Source organism: Gopherus evgoodei, chromosome 3 (assembly GCF_007399415.2).
Source record: "Gopherus evgoodei ecotype Sinaloan lineage chromosome 3, rGopEvg1_v1.p, whole genome shotgun sequence".
NCBI lineage: Eukaryota > Metazoa > Chordata > Testudines > Testudinidae > Gopherus > Gopherus evgoodei.
In genome coordinates, this window is record NC_044324.1 from 121,089,930 (window position 1) to 121,110,793 (window position 20,864).

A 20,864-nucleotide genomic window follows, 5' to 3' on the forward strand; every position below is an offset into this window, starting at 1 on the left:
AGACAGCCTTACTCACTGCCTTTACTAGATAATGAGAAAATTAGCACTCTCACAGAACACACTCCAGGCATCAATTTCCTTGTTTCAATCCCCAATTCTCCTATTCACCACAATACCTGGCACTGAATTCTTGTTTACTCACATGCAAATAAAGGAAGCCATAAGCAAAATCTTCTGCATGTTCTAGGAATGGTCCATTGCTACAGACAGGACTTGTTCACAAGAAAATATATAAACAGTTTCTCCAAACTGTCTTTTCTTACAATGTGTTTACTGGGGGTTCATCTTTTATTGGTAATTCTCCACTGTAATTGCTATGCTGCTGTCACTCATCAACATTCCACTGAAATCAATGCAGTGCTAGGTGCACTGGTGCATTCAGCATTCCTGGTGCATTCAGCAGCATGGTTTGTATGCTGCCCTTGTACATCACTGGAATATTTGGCAGTACTCAAACAGTAATACTGTATGGATTGGTGGGAATACTGGTATTTCCCATGTTCCACCTATGTTTCCACAGTTTTAAAACTTAGGCAGGAAAGTCCTACAACAGATTGTCTGCTGCTGTAGCTACTGCACAACAATACAGGCATAATTCAACATTGAGGGTGCCCTGTCAGGAGAGAGAAGAGGGACTAAGGATACAGAGAGAGAGACACACACACACACAGGAAAGGCGTGAAGAAAGCAGAGAGGAACAAAGGAAAAAGTGGTTGAAAACAGAAGAAAAACATTCACATTAAGGGACAAACTTGATTCTTTCCTGCCTGTGGCAGCAAGAGCTTTAAAAAAAAAAAATGCAGAAAAGACAGTGCTCTCAGTCCCTGGCATAGGATTATGCACCTATACCTTGCTCTCTAGCAATCCACAGCTGCTAGCCAAAAGAGCAGCACTCACTTGCTCAAAAGGAGCAGTATTAAATCATTTTTGGCTAAAGACAGGGCTGGTGCAACGATGGCCTTATGGGGTGCATGTGAGGGGAGGGGAAGATCTTTACAAGTGAGCACACAAAAGTATGCAAACAAATTTTGAAAGTCTAGCCCTAAATTAATTTTAAAAACATAAAAGTTCTTTGTTAATAACAGTTTATTTAAAACAATGTTTTAAACAAACCTATATTGTGCTGCTTATTCACTTTGTGAATAACTCTTCTTTTAGACAACGAATCCTGCAGGCTAAATAGGCTCACTTGTTTTTCCCTAGTCAGTTTCATTTTTCAAGTTCTCACGCTGTAGTGCAATGTTTATCAGCAAATACAGAAGACAAAAAATAAATTCCACTGAATTCAGGATCTCAGTTTTGTATCCCATCATAAATATGGTAACTCCACCAGCATAGGGCCCCTCTTCATCATAGTAAAAGGTAAGACCCTGGAAGAGTGCCAAATACAGAACAATCAAAATGGCTATCTCAGGCACCTACTAACTACTAGGAATAATAACCTTATTACACCCGTCTCAGCTTCTGACATCAGATAAGATCATGCCTGACTCAGCACAGCTGCAAGTGACTCAACTAGCAGGTATAATTTTTGACTTACTGTAACAACATTGGCCCCTGATGCTGTACCATTAAATTCAATGGGAGCTTTACCATTGATTTCAATGAGTGTAGGATTAAGCCCTCAGCACTCAATTTAAGCAGTGGTAAAATTCACCTTTTCTGCAATGGCAAGAATTCCCCACGAACAGCTTGTGGATGACAGCAGGCCTGCCTCAGCCGCAGCAAAGGGTACAGAATAGTAGTGACTGTCCTCCTGTCCAAGCTGCTAAGTTTAAGAGTCCAATCAGAAATCTTCCTGAGTTTTGCTAGTGCATCTTGGCAGCACACTTCATGCTGACGATGATAAAAGTGTCTCTCCACAGGAGAAAAGTGAAGCCAGTGTACATCTTCTGTCTGTGGAGGAATCTGAATCTGCAAAGTAAAATAAAATAAAAATAAATAAAATGTTTTTGGTGAAAGTGCTATTTACATACAATTTTTTTAAAGTCCATATTTACTTGATCAATCACGTCCTTCTTTGCTGATCTCCACATTATGTTTGCAATTAGGTTGTAGAGAGGCTGAGGATTTTTCCTACAGTAAGGTCGATACAGAAGCTGATCCCACCAATGTTTGACCCAGTAAGGATCAACTCCAAGAAAAAGCACTAAGCCATACAGATCTGATAAAAGAAGAAAATTACTTTACTGCATGCTATTTTAGAACACCACACCAAAATAAAAAAAATTCTACACCACACCAAAATAAAAAAAATTCTACAGTAATGTCACCAGGTTTAAAATACCTAAGTGCTTAAATCACACAAGCAGCCTCAGTTCATCACCCTTCTGCAGAAAACAGATGAAACTCCATGCAGTTTACAGTGTGCTGTGGTCTTTCAGCTGAGACCTTAAATATCAAGGTCCTGTCTGCTCTGTATAACTTTAAGATAATATGACACTTTCCACAGGAGTTAGTTTTCTCCCTAGGATCTTGTTTAAAAAAAAAAAAAAAACAACTGCTCTCCATCATTATTTTGCAACCTGCAATGCACAATTGCTTACTGCCTACCACCCCAGCAGTGGTTGTAATTCAGTAGAGTTTCACTCCTTCGATAGCATTTTAAGATTATGACAAAGAAAATCAGTTAAGATTTACAATCTATAAGCATTATTCTCTAGGAATATAAAATATCTACTGCAGGAATCTAGGATAGGAATATCAAAATTGGCAAGTTTAGTTGTCTCTCCTGGAGCCCCAGTGCATCAGGGGGGAAAAAAACCACACAGACTACACTACTACACAAAGCTTACCTTCTAATCCTCGCTGTACAGGAGTGCCACTGACACACCAGCGATTGATTCCACTCAAACGGAGTGCCATTTCTGCAGCCTAATGAGAAAAGATAGGAATAGCAATTAGTAGAAAAACATGAAAAAACTACAAGAGCCAAGAAAAAGCTCACTCACTCTGAAGAACCATGACAGTATGTGTCAGCCTTGCAAAACACTACTCACCAAACATGCCAAACCCACACCAAAAAAAAAAAAAAAAAAAAAAAAATGCAGAAATTAGGCTTGTTTTTGGCTTACTTGGCTTGTGAATTGCTTGTTGGCTAGTTTTTGGCTTGTAGCTTGTTTGGCTTGTAGCTTGTGGATTTTTTTTTTTATCAGCTCTTAGCAAGCAGGGGCAAGGTGGAGGAAGAGAGTCAGGGGAGAACAATGGGCCCACCACAGTCCCAGACTGCACACCGGGAGGATCTAGTCAATATAGTGTTGGGGTTCTTATGGATTGGCTTGTTTTGACCTTGTTTTGAAATGGGATTAGCTTGATTTTTGGCTGTTAAAGTCAGGGTGCTTATTTATAGCCTGAAAGTTGGCAACTGTGCTACTCACCTAAGTTGCCTGTGGAGAGCAGTATTTTTGATTGACAGGTAAGACACAGTTTTTTCATTAACATTGTAGCGATGAGTGATTCACCCCCGTGGCGCCTCCTGCTGGTTATCTCTCGGAATTAGCTCCTCCAGCCTCCGGAGCGCCCTCTGTAGGCCAGTGATCTGCTTTACCACTGCCCATGTCCCTCCCAGGACCCTGGTGCCCCTTTAACTGGGTGCTGTCCCCTGGTAGTATCCCCACAGTTCTGGGTCTCTCCCTCCCAGGAGAATCCCCACCCACTATCCCCACTTCGCCCCATTCTTGGCTACTGCCCAGTCTCTATCTAGCTCCCGCTCACTGGGGCAGACTGCAGTATAAGCCACTCATCACAGGCAAAGGGGTTCAGACCTGCTGCCTTTGCCTACCCTAAGGCTGCCCCGTTGCAACTCTGCACCTATTCGGCCTATATAGTTAGGCCTGCAGCCTGGGGCTTATCAGGCCAGAGCTCCCAGCAACTCTGGCCCTTCCCCAGCCCTCCCAATCTAAGTGTCTTGCTTAGGTTTCAGCAGCCAGGCCCTTCTCCCTCTACAAGCAGAGGGAGACTGACAAGGCTTCTGGCTCACAGCCTCTTATAAGGTCCAGCTAGGCCTGATTGGGGCATGGCCACAGCTGAGCCTACTTTCCCTAATCAGCCCAGGCTTCTTGCCCCAGCAACAGCCCTCTCCTGGGCTGTTTCAGAGCAGGCAGGTGTCTATCCTGCTACAAACATCATAATAAAGGATGGACAAGAAGATACTGTGCCTGGGCTGATGAAGAGAAACATCAGGGTCATTAGTACAGTAAGAGAACTTAGTAATTTTGTTTCCACAAACACAGATTTCCCTACATGTGTGGCAACTACAGCATCTGCTTACATGTAAAAGAAAGCAGCAAAAAGTCCTGTGGCACCTTATAGACTAACAGATGTACTGGAGCATGAGCTTTTGTGGGTGAATACTCACTTTGTCAGATGCATCCGACAAAGTGGGTATTCACCCACGAAAGCTCATGCTCTAATACGTCTGTTAGTCTATAAGGTGCCACAGGACCCTCTGTTGCTTTCACAGATCCAGACTAACATGGCTACCCCTCTAAAATGTAAAAGAAAGGAACTGATCCAGAGCAACAGGTCTCAGATTGCTACGTCTATAACCCTTGCATGTTCCAGACAGAGTTTGCTATAAATATGGTCCTGACTTTCCTCGTTTCTAGCTGTAACTCCCATTAAAAGATAGCTAAAATTACATTAAATACTTCCCTGACATTACTTTTACATGTAAGCAATTGATGTATTTGCCATATGGATGCTAAGTAATAATTTGGGGGAGTGGAAGTGACACACACTTATTAAGACATTCACACTATGGAAGAATGAGAACCCTGGTACTACAGAAAACTGATATAAAGCAGAACTGATACATCTGTGTTTCTCTCCCCACACATACACGCACGCACACACACGGAAGGGCTCTAGTATGTATATATACCAGATATGTTATGCTTTTATTTATTTTAAAAACAAATGCATCACTTGACAGCTGATAAGCTCTATCACAGATCTAATTCAAACTGGATGAAGTGTTTACAACAAGGAGGTAAGTTAACTATGTGTGTGTAATACACATAAATCAAGGGATAAATTGTTATGTGAGTAGGATTTTCTGTTGGCATTTTTATCTCCCTACCTTAGGCAACAGGGTGGACAAACGCTAACTAAAATAATCTACCTCTGCAAACTGCTAGAATGAGCCTGAAGAGCTTCTTGAGTCATTACTGACTGTTTTATAGTTTCTAGACCTAAAGGACATATTAATGCCTGTAAACCATGTCACTCAACAGGCTAGTGCATTCTTTGAAACTATCAAACGCTGTATACAACATGATGACCTAGTTCTTTAAATTGTTGATATAAATTATGTTAAACACTTTTTGAGCTAGAGACACATCACAGCCTGCCAAAACTCCAGTGGGGAACCATCTAACAGTAAATATCTCCAAGAGGAAGCAAACCATTAGTCACTTCTGAAGAACAGATTAAAAGGACAAGTTTATGTTTAACACACGTTAAGAGTCAAGAAGCAGCTTTATCTTATTTTTTTTCTTTAAGTTATAATAACCTTGTCAAACTTTTTCAGTACAGGCATGCTTCCAATTCAGGAGACTTCCTCACCTTTGCAGTGGTGCATTCAACCATCTGTGCTTCATCTAGGCAGATCCTCCACCACTCTACTGCTACTAAGGGACTTGGGATAGCCATATACCGCTTCTGGTTCCTGAAACGTCGCCCATCTTCACTGTTACTATGAGGGATGTCCACGTAGTTCAGCTCAGTGCGAAGGACATCATAAGTGGTGATGACTACCTCCTGCTCTGCTAACATGTGAGGCTGCAAGAAGCCATGTTTCTTCACACCTTGATACACCTACACACATTTATATATACAAACGTGAGAGCAAAGACTGAAGATAAATACTTTATAACAAAGTGTAAGAGCTCTTTATAGTTTTACAGACACACACTTAAAATGTTCTTTGCATAATGTAGTGCCAGTTCATAAAAATGGCTACTAACCTTTTTGTAACTGTTGTTCCTCAAGATGCAATGCACATGTCCATTCCACATGAGGTGTGCATGCATCTCACACATAGTTGCCGGGGAATTTTTTCAAAAAACTGAGTGGAGAGGTGACCTCGTTGGGATGACCACAAGGAGAAATGCTTTCATTTGGCGAAGCAAGTCACTCTAGTAGATGATTTCCTACTATCTAGCAATACCTGTCAGACTTGCTCCGAACAGGCCAGCTCCGCTTCCATGAAGCTTCCACACAGTCAGGTGGAGGTTCAGGTGGAGCAATTGGCTGTGATCTTGTGAGATCAGGTCTGGGAGGGGAGGGAGCAGCATTGGGTCACTAATGACAGATCTGAAAAGGTGCCAAACCAGTGCTGGTGTGGCCATGTTGGCGCTATAAGAATAACCTTTGCTCTATCCTGCTTGACCTTGAGTAAGACTGTGTGCATGAGAGGAATGGGGGGAAAACACATAGAACAGATGCTTTGTCCATTGCAGCACGAAGGCATCTGTAAGCAAGCCCAGGCTGCACCCAAGTAGAGAGCAAAACTACTGACACTTCCTGTTTTACTTGGTTGCAAACAGATCTCGAAGGGGAATCCACCACCACTAGAAGATGGTCCTGACTATACTGGGGTGAAAGGACCACTCATGATGAGAGGAAAAAGATCTGCTGAGGTGGTCTGCCAGATTGTGCCAGGCTCTTGGAAGGTGAGAAACTTTGAGGTGAATTGAGTGTTTCACACAAGCGAATGACCTCTTGACATGGGGGGAAGAGCATGTCCCTCTCTGCTTGTTGATGTAAAACATATCTGCCATATTGTCCATAATGATTCACTCAACCTTGCCTACAATCTAGAGTATAAACACCTGGCATGCTAGGCAAACCACTCTGAATTATCTGACATTTATATGTAAGGAGAGTTCCTCCTGGGACCACAGACCTTGAGTTCTGAGTTGCTCAAGGTGAGCTCCCTAACCCAGCTCGGATGCATCCAAAGGTTAGGGATACTGATGGTCAGAGACTGATGAAGGGAATGCCCATGCCTACCAAACAGGAGTCCCATCACCACTCTACAGAGGCGAGGACCTGGGTGGGAATTGTAAGCACCGAGTCCAAATGATGATGGCTTGGCGTGTATGCCGAGGCCAGCCACACTTGAAGGGGTATGAGGTGCAGTCTCACAAGCGGTACTATGTATGTGCATGTGGCCATATGATCCAATAGACAGGTAAAAACAGGCTGTCAAGGAGAACAGAGTTTGCCACAAGGCTTTAAAGCGGCCCAATAATGGCCTCAGCCGGGGGAGGAGGAGTGTCACCTTCAATAGGCTCACAGCAGACAAGGTATCAACCAGGCTGTGGAAGGACTAACTATCTCCACTTCCAGCCCAAGGTTTGAGGCAACTCTTTTCAACAGCTCCTGGTGAGCTACTACTAAGTCATTGTGTGGGAGGATATAAACACCCCAAACACTGCTTCATCTGAGTGAGGAGGAGGAAGAAGAGGCCTGCAACAGTAGGGGGTCCTCTTCCTCACCTTTTGCACCAACTGGGTCCCATAAATCTAGGTCCTGATGCTTGGTACCAGAGTCCATGTCGGGTGCCAGCCGTATGGATGCGCGTGCTTCATTCCGAGACTATCGATTACAAGCATCTGAAAGAGGGGTCTTGAATAGGGAGAAACCCCAATAGGTTTCTGCATAGGCCAGTGCCCACTGTCCCAAGTGCTTGGCAGTACCCCTGTACACGGGTCCATTGACTGGTAGAGCTGCCTGGGAGGGAACTGGCTGTGGCTCCTCAAGTGGAAATACGACTCCACTTCCACATTCAATGATGAGCCTTCCTCTGAGGACCATGGAGGGGTGGTATACATTGGTGCTAGGGAGAGAAGACCTGCACTGGGGCAAGCAGAGATGGTTTCCCTCTAGAAGGTATCAAGGAGGCTGGTACCAAACTGGCGCTTGGGCCACATGCTCCCTTCTGCTCCCTGGTATTGATGCCATTGACTCTTGTACCAACCGTGACAGTGGCACCAAAAGCCAGGTCTCTGGCCACAACCAATGCCTCCGGGGTACGTGGTATGGCAATCCCGCTGGTACCACATTGCCCCTCGGAAGCAATGGGATGGCCCTGAAATCGACTCAACGGAGCCTGCCTATGAGGCAGAGTTGATGATGCCCCCCTCGGAGCAGGGGCAGAGGAGTGACCAGAAGCCATCTCCACTGTGCTCCCCATGCTTGACCCTCTTCAGAGTCAGGGAACGTCCCCTCTCAGTCAGCTGCTTCTTACGTTTTTTCTTCAGCACCAGTGAAGGAGAATGGTGCCAAGAGTCTCTCATGGCAGGAGGTGCACACTGTACTGACTCTGAGGTACTGGGTGCTGAGTTGGACCAGCTTAACTCCGAAGAGGGACAGAGCACTGACTCCATCATGAGGGACTTCAAGCTGGCCTCCCTGTCCTTCCTCATACAGGGCTTGAAGTGTCAGCAGGTCTGGCAGCGGTCCCTGATGAGAGTCTCTCTGAGGCACTTCAGACAACTAAAGTGAAGGTCACTCACAGGCATGGGCTTGCTGCAGGAGGCCCAGGGCTTGAAACTCGGGGATCAAGGAATGCCCTGGCACTGGGGGCAGACAAAACTCCACTAACAGAGTGAGAAACGCCAACTAACTACATAAAACTAATCTATAACAGTCCAAACTGTGAACTTAAAGAACTAGGATAGGGAAAAGGACTAAAATAAGACCACTGAGTAAGAGTTTGCCGAAGGAAAAGGAGGTGTTCCAGTGACTATCATGGGCAGTAAGAAGGAACTGGAGGGTGTACAGCTAACTGGGCCCTTACACCAGCACACAGCACAAGAGGCTGCTACAGCCAGCCCAACAGATACCACTGAGAGGAAAAATTCTCTGGAAACTGTGCATGCAGCGACGCGCACATCTAACATGGAATGGACATGAGAAAAAACTCAAAGAACATTTGAACTCAAGATTATTAAATTATACAATGGAAATGAAATCGGGCCTCTCAACTGATTCCTTCCCCCCAAGAGAATAAAAGGATTCTGGTACTTCATATGACAGCTGTATTTGAGCTTAGCTGCTTTAACACGGATTTAACATCCAGCAACGTTATGGAAACTGTTAAAACATGCACCTTTTTTCCTACAGCAGAATATCATGGTAGAATAGGCAAAGATAGAAACATGCAGTCAAAAACCTTTAGGAACAGGAACAAAGTGTGAACTTGACTATTATTTCTATCCTCCAAGGAATCTCCAAGAAGACTTAATGGAACACAAAGAACGGACATGAAAGATGGTGGCAAAAACAGCAACAAAGTCCATAAAACTCCTCTAGTGACCTTCCACCACAAGTCTTATAATAAAAGTATTTTTTTATTATTATTTATTGTAACAGAATGTATCTGTCTCTCTTTTACCTCAACATTTTCAATGTGATCCTTTGTGAAGCATACAGTAGCTGAAAGGGGAAAAAACCTAAGTTCATAAGATAAATTGAGGCCTGTAACTGATGTATTTCACAGTGTTAAAATGTTATATCTGCAGGAAAGTGCAATAAATATTGTAAACTTAAAACAATATGTATACTTTGAGTACTTTAAAATATTAACATTGTTAGATTTCAGACTGTACATGCCATACTCCGAGAATTTAACCAGATACTGCAACAATGTATATTTTCCAATGTATATTTTCCAGTTTCCCTGATCTTATTTCCTGTGCCTTGTGCCACAACAGTCTCTGCCAACCAAGAGTAACTGCAGGTAAAATCCTGCATAGCTTCTGTGGCCCCAGGATAGAATATATTTAGTCACTCTATGGTGATAGGGCATATATGATCTGGTTGGTATGTGGCAGCTGTGAGGGGTTAGATTGCTCAGTGCAGACAATCTTAGGAGAATTTAGCTGCCAAATTCTAACCTCCAGGAAGCACATGTAAATTGAAATTTTTCAGAAGTTTATAACTTGGCCAAATATTGGAAAAATTTCAGATGGATGGTGAAATGCACAATCCTGACACAAAGACCACTCTTCTGCCAAATTTGGTTTATGTCTTATGTTCCTAAAAGCTCACACTTTAGGGTTTCAGTCAGCCACCTGCAGGGATCAGGAAGAGATTCCCCCTCTCCTCCCAATATATTCTGTGGTGATTTTTGGGCTCCCTCTTTTGAAGCATCAAAGATGGCCATGGCTGGACATCAGACACTGGATGGGATGAGAGAGTGCTCGGAGGTGGCTTCAGGTGCTTAACTGGTTGGTTCTTACCTCATACACACAATGTGATGTTGGGAAGGAATTTCTGCCCAGGTCAGATTGACAGTGACATTGGGGTTGGGTTTTTTTGCATTCCTCTGCAGTGTGTGGGTGCAGGTCACTTGCCAGGATTTATCTGGGTGTATCTCACAATTGTTTTCCTGCCACTGCAACAGCTTTGGGCATTGGTGCACCTCAGTCACTCCTATTCTCTTCCTGTGACATATAATGGTCTAGTCTTCTGTGGGCTATATAATATGGTCTAATTTCAGTTACTGAGTTTAGTGGAGAGGTGCTAGGTGGTGTTGGTGGCCTGTACATGAGGTCAGACTAAATGATCTGGTGGTCCCTTCTGAACAAACTCTATGACTCTATAAACCCACTGGTAATTGATGAAACAGGAAAGTTTGTTTTCCTCTTCCAATCTATGAATCTAGGGATGAGAGGAAATCATCTTACCAGGACTCGAAGGGAAGATGATCTCACATGCCTGTTGATCTCATCCACCCACTGATGGCAGATGGAACTTGGAGAGATTATCAGAGTGGCTCCTGTAGAAACTGGTTTCATTGCTACTAGGCAATGGGGACAATAAAAGGGCTTAATCTTCAAGTTTTCCTCTTTGTAGTTTACACATTCAGCATGCTGCCATAGGTGGCACTTCAGGCACTGCACACGGGCCTTATAGTCAACCAAGCCAAGCTCACCACAAATGCATTCAAAACGATAGTCAGAGGTGTTGAATGGAAAAATGGAACTGGCATGCTGTATGACACTGCCAGCGCGTTCTTGGGAGTCTGAGGACTGGTCCTTTAGGACTTCCATGTCATCTGTATTTTTACATGCACTGAGGACCGGACTGGTGGAATCACTGGACATGAGGCTGCCTTGCAAATCAGCAGACTCCAAGTCCATAACTCTTGGCTGAAGATTTTCTTCTTTTATGCAAGTCTTTTGGCCTGTCTCAGACTTCTTGTTATTTTTGCTAGCTGTACAGTAGTCATGCTCTTCTGCAGGAATGTCCACTAGCCAGGGTGGTTTGACTTTTTCTGAAGATGTGACCCTACTTGCTGATTCTTTGGTTTGAGTTTTAGCATTAGGCAAAGATGTCTTCTGAATCCTTCCAGGACTCCTTGTTGTCTAAAAAATAAAAGTTAAAATTAACTGACAATTTTTTTTGTTCTTTGATGAGGAAAGTATAGCCACCTTGGAAGTAAACTGTTAACATTACATATATCTTCTGGTTTGGGCTAGGTTTTAGGGACCAAACACTCAATATTTGTTTAGGGTTTTTCAAAGTGTTTCACAAGCCTCTTGGTCATAAAACTGTAACATCTGCCAACCCTTAGAGCAATGTCCTCAAAAATTTATGAAGGACATAGTGAAAGATTTTAACCCCAAAAACTTGACCAACTTTGGGTTTTATTTTTTTTTTCTTTTTGGTATAGTCTATATATTATAATTCTTTATTTTTGCTTTCAAAGCAAATGCTTCAGGTTTTTGTTTAACATAAAAGTCAATACGATCAAGCAAGCATTAATGAGGAGCCTTTTAAACAGCATCACTCTGGCAGCATGTAATTGGCAAAAATAAAACAGCTCCACGCAACATTTGCCTTGATACTTTCAACTCTCTTTTTACCTGTTTTTTGGTTCTCTCATGCCTCTTTTGTTCTTTGTAATTCTTCCCCAACTTGAAAGATCCAGCCAGACCATGACCCTTAACCTGTTCTACTACTTGCTCTGCAATCAGTTTTTCCAAAGTTCTTTTGAGAAGACGCCGGTTTCTCTGTATGTCATATCTATATATGGCACTGACATACTTAAATATTGCAGTGATGGAAGCTCCCTTCTTCACATTCATTTCCTTGACAGCTGCTAATATCATCACCCGTAAGCCTACATGCAGAACGAAACTACGGTTCAGATAAAATGAAAAGTTATATGGGAGAAAATGTATTTATGTAGCTCTGTAAATGCCTGCAAGTGAATTAAAAGCTGCAAAAAAACAAAACAAAACAAAAAACAAACCTAAGATCAAAAACAGAGTAAGCAGTCCTGCTCAAGCTAGTCTTGCAGACCATTACTTTTCAGTCAACATATTCAGTACTGTCTAAGAGTACATATAAGAGTGGAAACAAAGAAATCTTGTTTTTATTAACAGGGATATGCAAAGTAGAGTATTTTGGTCTGGTCAATAAACCATCTTGCCAGAATGGTTCTACTCTAGTAAAGCTGTGCTGCATGGAGTTCTACAATACAGCTCACAGCTAGTTTTACTTTAAAATGGTAAAATAATTTTATCTTTATCTTTAAGATGGTTTATTAGTCAGGATGATTACAGTTCCCAGAGTGCAGTGCTATATTCTTGAGGAAAACTATACCTCTACATCAGAGATAAGGCCATCAGTAAACTGCTCCCCACAAACAAATCAGGTGCAGCCCTTGCGCTCCTGGTAAGTTGCCAATACAACCTCTATAAGCAAACTGTTTTACATAAATGTTGTCTCTCCATGAATACTTACTGGGATACTGTACTTTCTCCTTTGACTTAAGCTCCACTTTCTTAGTTTTTTTCTTTTTGTTTCCTTCAGTAGGCTGGGGTGGAACGAAGAAGTTCACCAATTTACCCTAATAAAAACAACACTCAATAACGGTAGGAGGACGTATATCTGTGACACAATTTTGAACTGTTTTATGAAATAAACATTTTCAAATAGACTAGCAAAAAGCATTTTTTACTTCAAAGTCATCAGTTCCTCATTAAATACGTTCACAGGACCACAGGAATTACCATGCTGGATCAAACCCAAGGTCCATCTAATCCATTATCCTCCCTCTGACAGCGACTTGTGCTTTCTTTCTTAATTGCTCCTTTGAATTCTGGTGATCCAGTGAACCCAATGATGTTCTGCAGACTTCTTGCCTCTGATGTATACGTAAATAAGCTCTTAGTTTATTTATATTTAAAAAAAAATCCTAAGTGATTTGAGCTTTGAAATCCATTCTGGCTGTAATTTATGCTCCTGTTTATTGGCTTCACTTCACAAAGGTCAGATTTCCAAAGTTTGAAAGATTTCTCTTTGGGTTGAATAACCTGTTTTAACTTTCCATTTAGTCTTCAAATTATTGTATTACTTGAGTGCTAAGAAACCCTAATCATAGACATTGTGCTAGGTGCCATACAAATACAGAATAAAGGACAATCCTTGCTCCAAAGAGATTACAATCTTGACTTACTCCTTACCTTCACGGTCCCCTTTTTGCTCAGCAGTACACACATCTTCCGAGACTAATTTTTAAGTAGCATCCAAGCCACCTCTATGAATTTTACTTCCTTTAGTTTTAATTTTAAGGACCTTTTGACTAAATTGCTCATTTTGTTGAAAATTCTAAAATTTCGCATCATTTTTTGAAGCATCACCTGCCCTTTAGATGTTTAACCTAATTATATATTGTCAACACTATTACTTAGTGGATCAGCTACTATCATTGAATTAACTCGTGTGTATTACTTAAGACAAAGTCAAGATTAGCCTCCTCTAGTGTGCTTCAGAACTAGCTGTCCCAAGAAGCAACCACTTAAAGCATCAAAAAGCTGTTTCTCCAGACTTTGTCTTGTTAGTGCCACTTGACCAGCTGGGTAATTGAAATCCCCCATCATCATCATTTATTAGATTTTGTTGACTCTGATCTCTCTCAACATTGTGTATTCAATTTCCTTTTCTTGATTCAGAGGGCAGCACTGTACCCTACTATTTACACTTTCACAAACTGGGATTTCTATCCCTAATAGATTCAACTGCATGGTGCTTTTCATTCATTTTTTTCTCTCATTAGATTCCATGGAATTCTTTAGACATAGTACTACTCTCCTACCTCTTTGGTGATGGCCATCTTTCCTGTATGGTTTGTAACCAGGTCTTACAGTAACCCACTGGCTTTTGACATTCCACCACATTTTTGTAATGCCTGTTATATCAAGGTCCTGGTCCATTGCAAGGCATTCTAGTTAACCGGTTTTTACTTTTAAACTTCTTTCATTTATAGCTTTAAATTGTGAGTAGGTGTCTGTTTCTATGTAACTCCATAATCTGACATTTTACTGATTTTACAGAATTTACATCTGTGTTTTTATCCTGCTCCTGTTCTAGTTCAGTTGCAATTTGTATCTTACCCTGGCAACTTCTGAAGGCAAGCTCATAAAAATCAAGACATTAGAAATCTGCTTTTGCCTAATTTTTAAGCACTGTGCACCTCAGCACACTCACTACACAGTGCACACAGCACAACGAGGTGGCAGCAGCCAGCAAGAGCAAGGCACAGAGCCAACCCCATGGGCAGGAGGAGAAGAGCTAACCTGAGGCTGGGAGGTTGTTTTTTACATGACCCAACATGACACTTGCAGTCGGTCCCGTTGATTTTAGGATAGGTTGCAGGGTTCTATATTGTCAAGTACAATACACAAAGTTTTAATATTTGAAAGAAAATAGGTTGTTACAGTAAGTCTTTTAGATGGCAAGATTCTATGAAGAAACATATGGATAGAGACTTCTAATATTTTTAATGAAATACATTCTACTGGGAATTGTATGATTATGAGAGACTAATTTCCCAGATACAGATTGCAAGACAAGTGCTACTAACAACAGTAGGGCCCAAATATTCCTTGATATGATGGCTGACAGATTTCTTCACCAAGTGGACACCAAACCAACTAGATTTGATGCCATTTTAGATTTAGTATTGGTAAGTGGCAAGGACCTCAAAGAAGAGCTGCTTGTTGAAGACAGCCTTAGTTTGATTGACCATGAGCTAATTCAGTTTAAACTAAATGGAAGGATAAACAAAAATAGGTCTGCAAATAGGGTTGCTGACTTCAAAAGGGCAAATTTTAAAAAAATCATGGGAATTAGTTAGGGAATGGGACTGGACTGAAGAACTCCAGGATCTGAAGGTAGAGAAGGGTTGGAATTACATTAAGTCAAAGTCGATGAAGATTTCTAACAATCAGAGGAGTGAAGTTCTGGAACAGCTTTTGAAGGGAACCAATGGGGGCAAGAAACCTAACTTGTTTTAAAACTGAGCTTGATAAGTTTATGGAGGGGATGGTATGATGAGATGGGCCACATGCCATCGTAGGCAATCTGTGACTGCCAACAGCAAATATCCCCAACAGCCTGAGGTAGGACAATAGAGGGGGAAGGCTTTGAGTTACTACAGAGAATTCTTTCACAGGTGTCTGGCTGGCAGTTCTTGCCCTCATGCTCAGGGTCCAACTGATCACAATATTTGGGGTCAGGAAGGACTCCCCCAAGACCATACTGACAGAGACCCTGGTGTGTGTGTGGGGGGGGGAGCGGGTTGGGACTCGGGTCACTTGCTGGTTTAAATTAGAGTAAATGGTGGATTCTCTGTAACTTGAAGTCTTTAAATTGTGATTTGAGGACTTCAGTAACTCAGCCAGAGTTTGAGGGTCTACTATAGGAGCAGGTAGGTAATCTGCTGGCGGGCCACAAGGCAGGCAGGGATGTGCTAGCTGCCGCTTCCCACAGCTCCCATTGGTCAGAAAAGGCGAACCACGGTCACTGGGAGCTGCGGGCAGCCGTGCATGCTGACGATCAATGTAAACAAACTGTCTTGCGGCCCACCAGCAGATTATCCTGATGGGCCACATGCGGCCCATGGGCCGCAGGTTGCCCACCACTGATCTAGTTAGAATGTAATACACAATGGAATGTGGAGGAGTAAATTCCCAACACACAATGCGCCAAATTCTGTACACAGATGAATGAAGACATCCCAGTGAAGACTACGTAATGTGCATGCATGCATACAAGGCCACAATTTGATCTGTTTTCTATAAGTCTCAGTTAAAATAGACTTTACCTGGAATCTCTGCACTTTTACCATCCCTTTTTCTAAAAAGCAAGCTAATAAAGTAATTTGCCTACAACTGAGACTTTGTTCTTCATTCACATCAGTGACAAACAATACAAATTGTTCCTCATAATATTTTTGTACTGTTCTCTTATTCACATCACAAAGGACCACATGCTAACAGACAAAAACTATTTCTTTCACTTGCACAGCTTTTCATTATAGACTTTGCCACACAAAAAATGACAGGTAAAACACCAGAAACATGCCTCACATATTAGAAGTACCTTAATTGTTCCCAAAATCTACCATAGTTCTCTCACCTCAGGTAGTGTCAGAACATCTTGTTTAATATCTCGTCGGGTGTGTGTCAGAATAAGAGCCAGTACCTCTACTGTCTTTCCAAGACCCATCTCATCTGCCAGGATTCCTCCAGGCCATGGAGGACCTGCAACTGGGTGTTCACGGATAATACTAAAGATTAAAGACACACCCAAACAAAACTTAACAAGTTACAAACTAGTGTGACCAGAAGAGTAGTATGTGTTCAAAGTAGCAGAGATAATGAATAATTTCTGCAAGCTACGTATATAGAGAGAAATATGCACCAGTGTTAAAGAAAATTGCTTTGGTGGCTATATTTAAAAAGATTACAAAACAATAACTTCCATAATTTTCAAAAGATTAAGATAAACAAAATCTGCATAAAGCAACTATACACTACAGTACACAGATTTATTTCTTACAAAATTCATAATTTGTTAAAGCAATACTAGTTACTGTATTGATCTATTTTTTTGTCCAAAGATCAATATAAAAATAAAAGTTTATACTGTCTCTTTGCTGTAACCTTTAAAAACCTAGAACACAAAATTGAAGAGTTGTCGCCTCCAAGTCATTAATTTAAAAAAGAATAAATCCGTTATGCCTGAATTAAGAAGAAGAGTTCCTACAATGAGTATACTGATGCCTTTAATCTACAATTTACTTCTCTCCACCATGCCTCACATTTTCTTCTTTCATATTAAATATCCTACAGCTCTTATTCTGTATTCACTAACTGAAAAGGCATAGTTATTACTTATCCAATTCTCATGTGAAAGTTTCTAACAAAATTTTCACAAAGTGCCATGTTTAGGTGCTGCCAGGAACAACAGTGTTCCCCATACAAAACAAAATGAAAACTCACCAGCCAGTAAATGGATTATAGTAGAGTTTTACTCCATCTGGAGTGATGACCTCTCGCCATAGAAAGTGTAGTGTGTTTTCTATGGAGAAGGAGACCACATGAATATTACAAGATTTTTCTATCAATAATATAGTGCTTAGAACCGCTCAGCATTATTATGACATTTAAAGACAAACAGGAACCAAAAACTGGAATTAGCTTGCCTGTAACTGGAAATCCTTTGTCATGTGTGGTCCCTATCTGTACTGCACATCTGAGTGTGTGCACACACCATATGCCCATGTCCAGAAATTCTAACAAGCAATATCCATTGCCTTGCAAATGCACAGTAATTCTTCTCATGCTCCAGACTGAGGATGTAAGAGGAAGTGTGGGCTAATGTCTCTCTAGTTCCTCTTCTTATCGCAAATCCAGTAGGATCCAAACAAGAGAGGGGATAAACAGTGGATAACGGAATTCAGACAGGGATTATATATCTCAAAGAATTTCTAGTTACAGACAAGTAACCTCCATTTCTTCTTCAAGTGCTTGTCCCTATGTGCGTTCCATACAAGTGATTGAGAACCTGTATTCGGACTGGAGGAGGTGAGGGAAACAGAACAGCAAAGATGCTTGAAGTACTACAGTTCCCACAGCACTGCAGAGGACTAAACTAGCATGTAATGTTTTGTGAACATGTGAATGGAACTCTAGATAGCCACTCTGCATATGTCCAGTAATCGTACTTCCTACAGGGATGCTGTAGAGCAGTGTCCCCAAATTTTGGGGCATGCCTCCCTATTAGGGTGTGGAGGAACATGCGGGGGTGGGGGGAGAAGGAGGAGATACAGTGGGGCCCAGGCCAGCCGCCATGTGGGGTGAGGAGGGAGTGCCACCCAGCCCTGCTCCAACCCTAACCAGCTCCAGCTCCACTCTATCCCCAGCTGCAGCTCCACCCACAGCTCCGCGCCATCCCCTGCTCCGACCCCTGCCCAACTCTGGCCCCAGCCATAGCTCCACTCTTCCCCCTGCTCAGCTCAGGCCCCCAGCCACAAATCCACTCTGCTGCCTGCTCCAGTCCCAGCCCAGCTCTGCCCACATTCCCTCTCCGCCCCCAGGCCAGCTCCACCTCTAGTCCCAGCTATTCCTCCATACCCAGTTCTGTTCCCATCTCCGCTTTCAGCCCAAGCTCCTTCACTGAGCCAATTGTGCAGTAATGGAGGGAGTGCACAGACAGATTCCATAACTGGTAATGAGGGCAGGGGGAGAAGAGGGGTGACAGGAAAAGTTGGGGCACCAGTGCTGTAGAGGCACTTTGTGCTTTCATGGTGGAGGAATATGTACTAATTGACAGCTCGCAGTGATGTATCCAGAAATCCATTTAGATACTCTGAGAGGATATAGCTTGTTCTTGCAACCTTTTTGCTATTGCAATAAATAACCTTTGTGATTTTCTGATCGATTTGGTCCTCTGCAGCTAGAACACCAAGGCACATCTGACATCGAGGGAATTAAGTCTTCTCTCTTCAGCAGCGGCATGGGGTTTCAGAAAGAAAACAAGTAAGTAGATAGTTTGGTTGTCATGGAATTCAGAAATAACTATGGGGAGGAATTTAGGATGGAAGTGAAGGAAGACCTTTCCCTTGTGCAAAACAGTACATGGTGGGTCTGTGATGGGGCTCCCATCTTACTCACACTTCTGGCTCAGGTAATAGAAACTAAAAATGCAACCTTCATGGACAGATGGGACATGGAGAATGTTCCCAGGGGAAAGATATCTTGCTCTGCCCTGTTATGTAAAAGGCTGCGTGGTGACCTTGTCTGACATTACTTGGGCATGAAAAGAATGAATGAGTGGAAGAAAAGCCCTGCATGCCAGGCAGACTGACCTCAGTTCCAGTAGACTGATGTGCAGTCTTGCCTCCTGTGGATCCTGATACTTGTATGGTGTGGTTGTTCAGGTAAACACCCTAACCCAAAAAGGATCCATCTGTTATGATGGTGACACAGGGGGCAAGTGTGATGAAGGGGATAGCTATTCTTACTCAATCCAGGTTCAACCAGCAGGTAAAAGAAGCAATAGTGAGAACAGTCACTCTGGTGTTGATGTGATCCATGCCTGATAAGTAGATTTACCGGAGTCAGGCCTGTAGACAGTGTAGATGAAGCCTGGCAAATGGCATCACAAGTTCACAAGGTCATGTGGCCTAGAAGAGAAAGGCACACCTTGATCAGAGTCTTCAGTCTGCAAGTAATCTGTGCTATCAGATGGCTTGTTAAGTGAAAACTTTCCATGGGGAGAAATGCTTTTGCTCCCATAAAGTTTATCATCTTTGTGGGTGTATTAAAATGGACTTTTTCTTTGTTCCTGCTCACAGTTGCCGATCTAACCTCAAGCTGGAGCAACCTATTAGGAGTCAGTCATTGAGATATGGGAAAACTATTTTACCCCGACATCTCATTTGGGCTTCCAACACAGAGAAGACCTGGGTGCTATAGAATGTCCAATGGGAAGGGCTCTGAACTGGCAATGTTCCTACCCCACTAGAAACTGAAGGAACTTTTTGTGGGACAGATTAATATCTGCATAGAAATAAGCGTCCATGTTGAGAGCCACATCTACTAGGAGGGGATTATTGATGCTAGTGTAACCATCCTAAATTTCGATTTTTGAAGAGGTTCAGTTACCAAAGGTCCAGAATGGGTCTCCCCTTCTCCCTCTTTTTTTTTTTTTTTTGGAGGAGGACTAAATAAGGGGAATAGAACTCTCTCTCTTTTGATACCTACGTGGCACTTTGTCTATTGCCCCTCAGAGGAGGAGGGAGTTCACCTCTTGTTGAAAAATAACCTCATGAAAGTGGTCCTTGAATGGGGACTTGGAAGGGAGTTTGTGAGGCGAGAGGAAGAGAAATTCTATTAACTCTCTTTGATGGATAATTTCTAAGACTCCCAACTGTGCGTCATGATAGGAGTCCCAATTGTGGGTGAAAAATTAGAGAGGGCCCCAAAAGATAAGGGGAAGTAACAGGTAGGTGGCATCAATAGTGGTGGGTCAATCTCAGCTGAAGTGTCAAAAGTAGCATTTAGTGGATGGCTGTGAATGGATAAAGGTCATGGTAGCAGAGGTGTCTGAAAACCAAGGCCTCTAAATCCTCTGACATTTATGAGGGGGCTCAGCTGGATGCAGGTGGTACTGGAAGCTCCCATCATAGGCAATACATAAAGGCTGGTTTGTTTCAGTGCACCTTGTGCAACTGTAAACCGACGAATGATGCGCAGATGCATTTGCACATGTCTGGCCACATGTTTTTGCCACAGCCTGCTTTCTTCACTGATTCTTCTCTTTGGCTTTTTCTGTGCTGATATTCTTGATGGCTTTAACCGCAGACCAGCAGGTCTGCTGCCATCCTGATCAATCGGCAGCAGCAGCTTCCCATGTGTTTGGATCGACTTTGCCAGTTTTTAGGTGAGTTTTGAGAATGTCTGTACATCATTTTCATTGGTCTCTCAGCGTACACGTTCTTGTTTTCCACTGTCCATGAAATATGGCTTTGTAGAGTTACATAGCATCCATACGTA

The 20,864-nt window shown here is 42.5% G+C and overlaps 1 protein-coding gene across 8 annotated transcripts in view; it reads right to left on the reverse strand.

The window, feature by feature from the left end:
- Positions 1–20,864, reverse strand: part of SHPRH (SNF2 histone linker PHD RING helicase) — a 121,337-nt gene that overhangs the window by 71,260 nt on the left and 29,213 nt on the right. For 7 of the 8 annotated variants that reach the window (XR_003999624.1, XM_030556509.1, XM_030556510.1 and 4 more), the window contains 9 exons: positions 17,307–17,385; positions 16,441–16,591; positions 12,763–12,868; positions 11,880–12,136; positions 10,698–11,378; positions 5,566–5,817; positions 2,796–2,874; positions 2,001–2,164; positions 1,658–1,914 (listed from right to left, as the gene is read on the reverse strand). Coding sequence is in view for 7 of the 8 variants with exons in the window: in XM_030556509.1 (XP_030412369.1) it covers positions 1,658–1,914; positions 2,001–2,164; positions 2,796–2,874; positions 5,566–5,817; positions 10,698–11,378; positions 11,880–12,136; positions 12,763–12,868; positions 16,441–16,591; positions 17,307–17,385 (2,026 nt within the window). In the remaining variant the exon portion in view is untranslated. Of the gene's footprint in view, positions 1–1,657; positions 1,915–2,000; positions 2,165–2,795; positions 2,875–5,565; positions 5,818–10,697; positions 11,379–11,879; positions 12,154–12,762; positions 12,869–16,440; positions 16,592–17,306; positions 17,386–20,864 lie in introns of those variants that run through there. The other variant, XM_030556514.1, reaches the window with a different exon arrangement.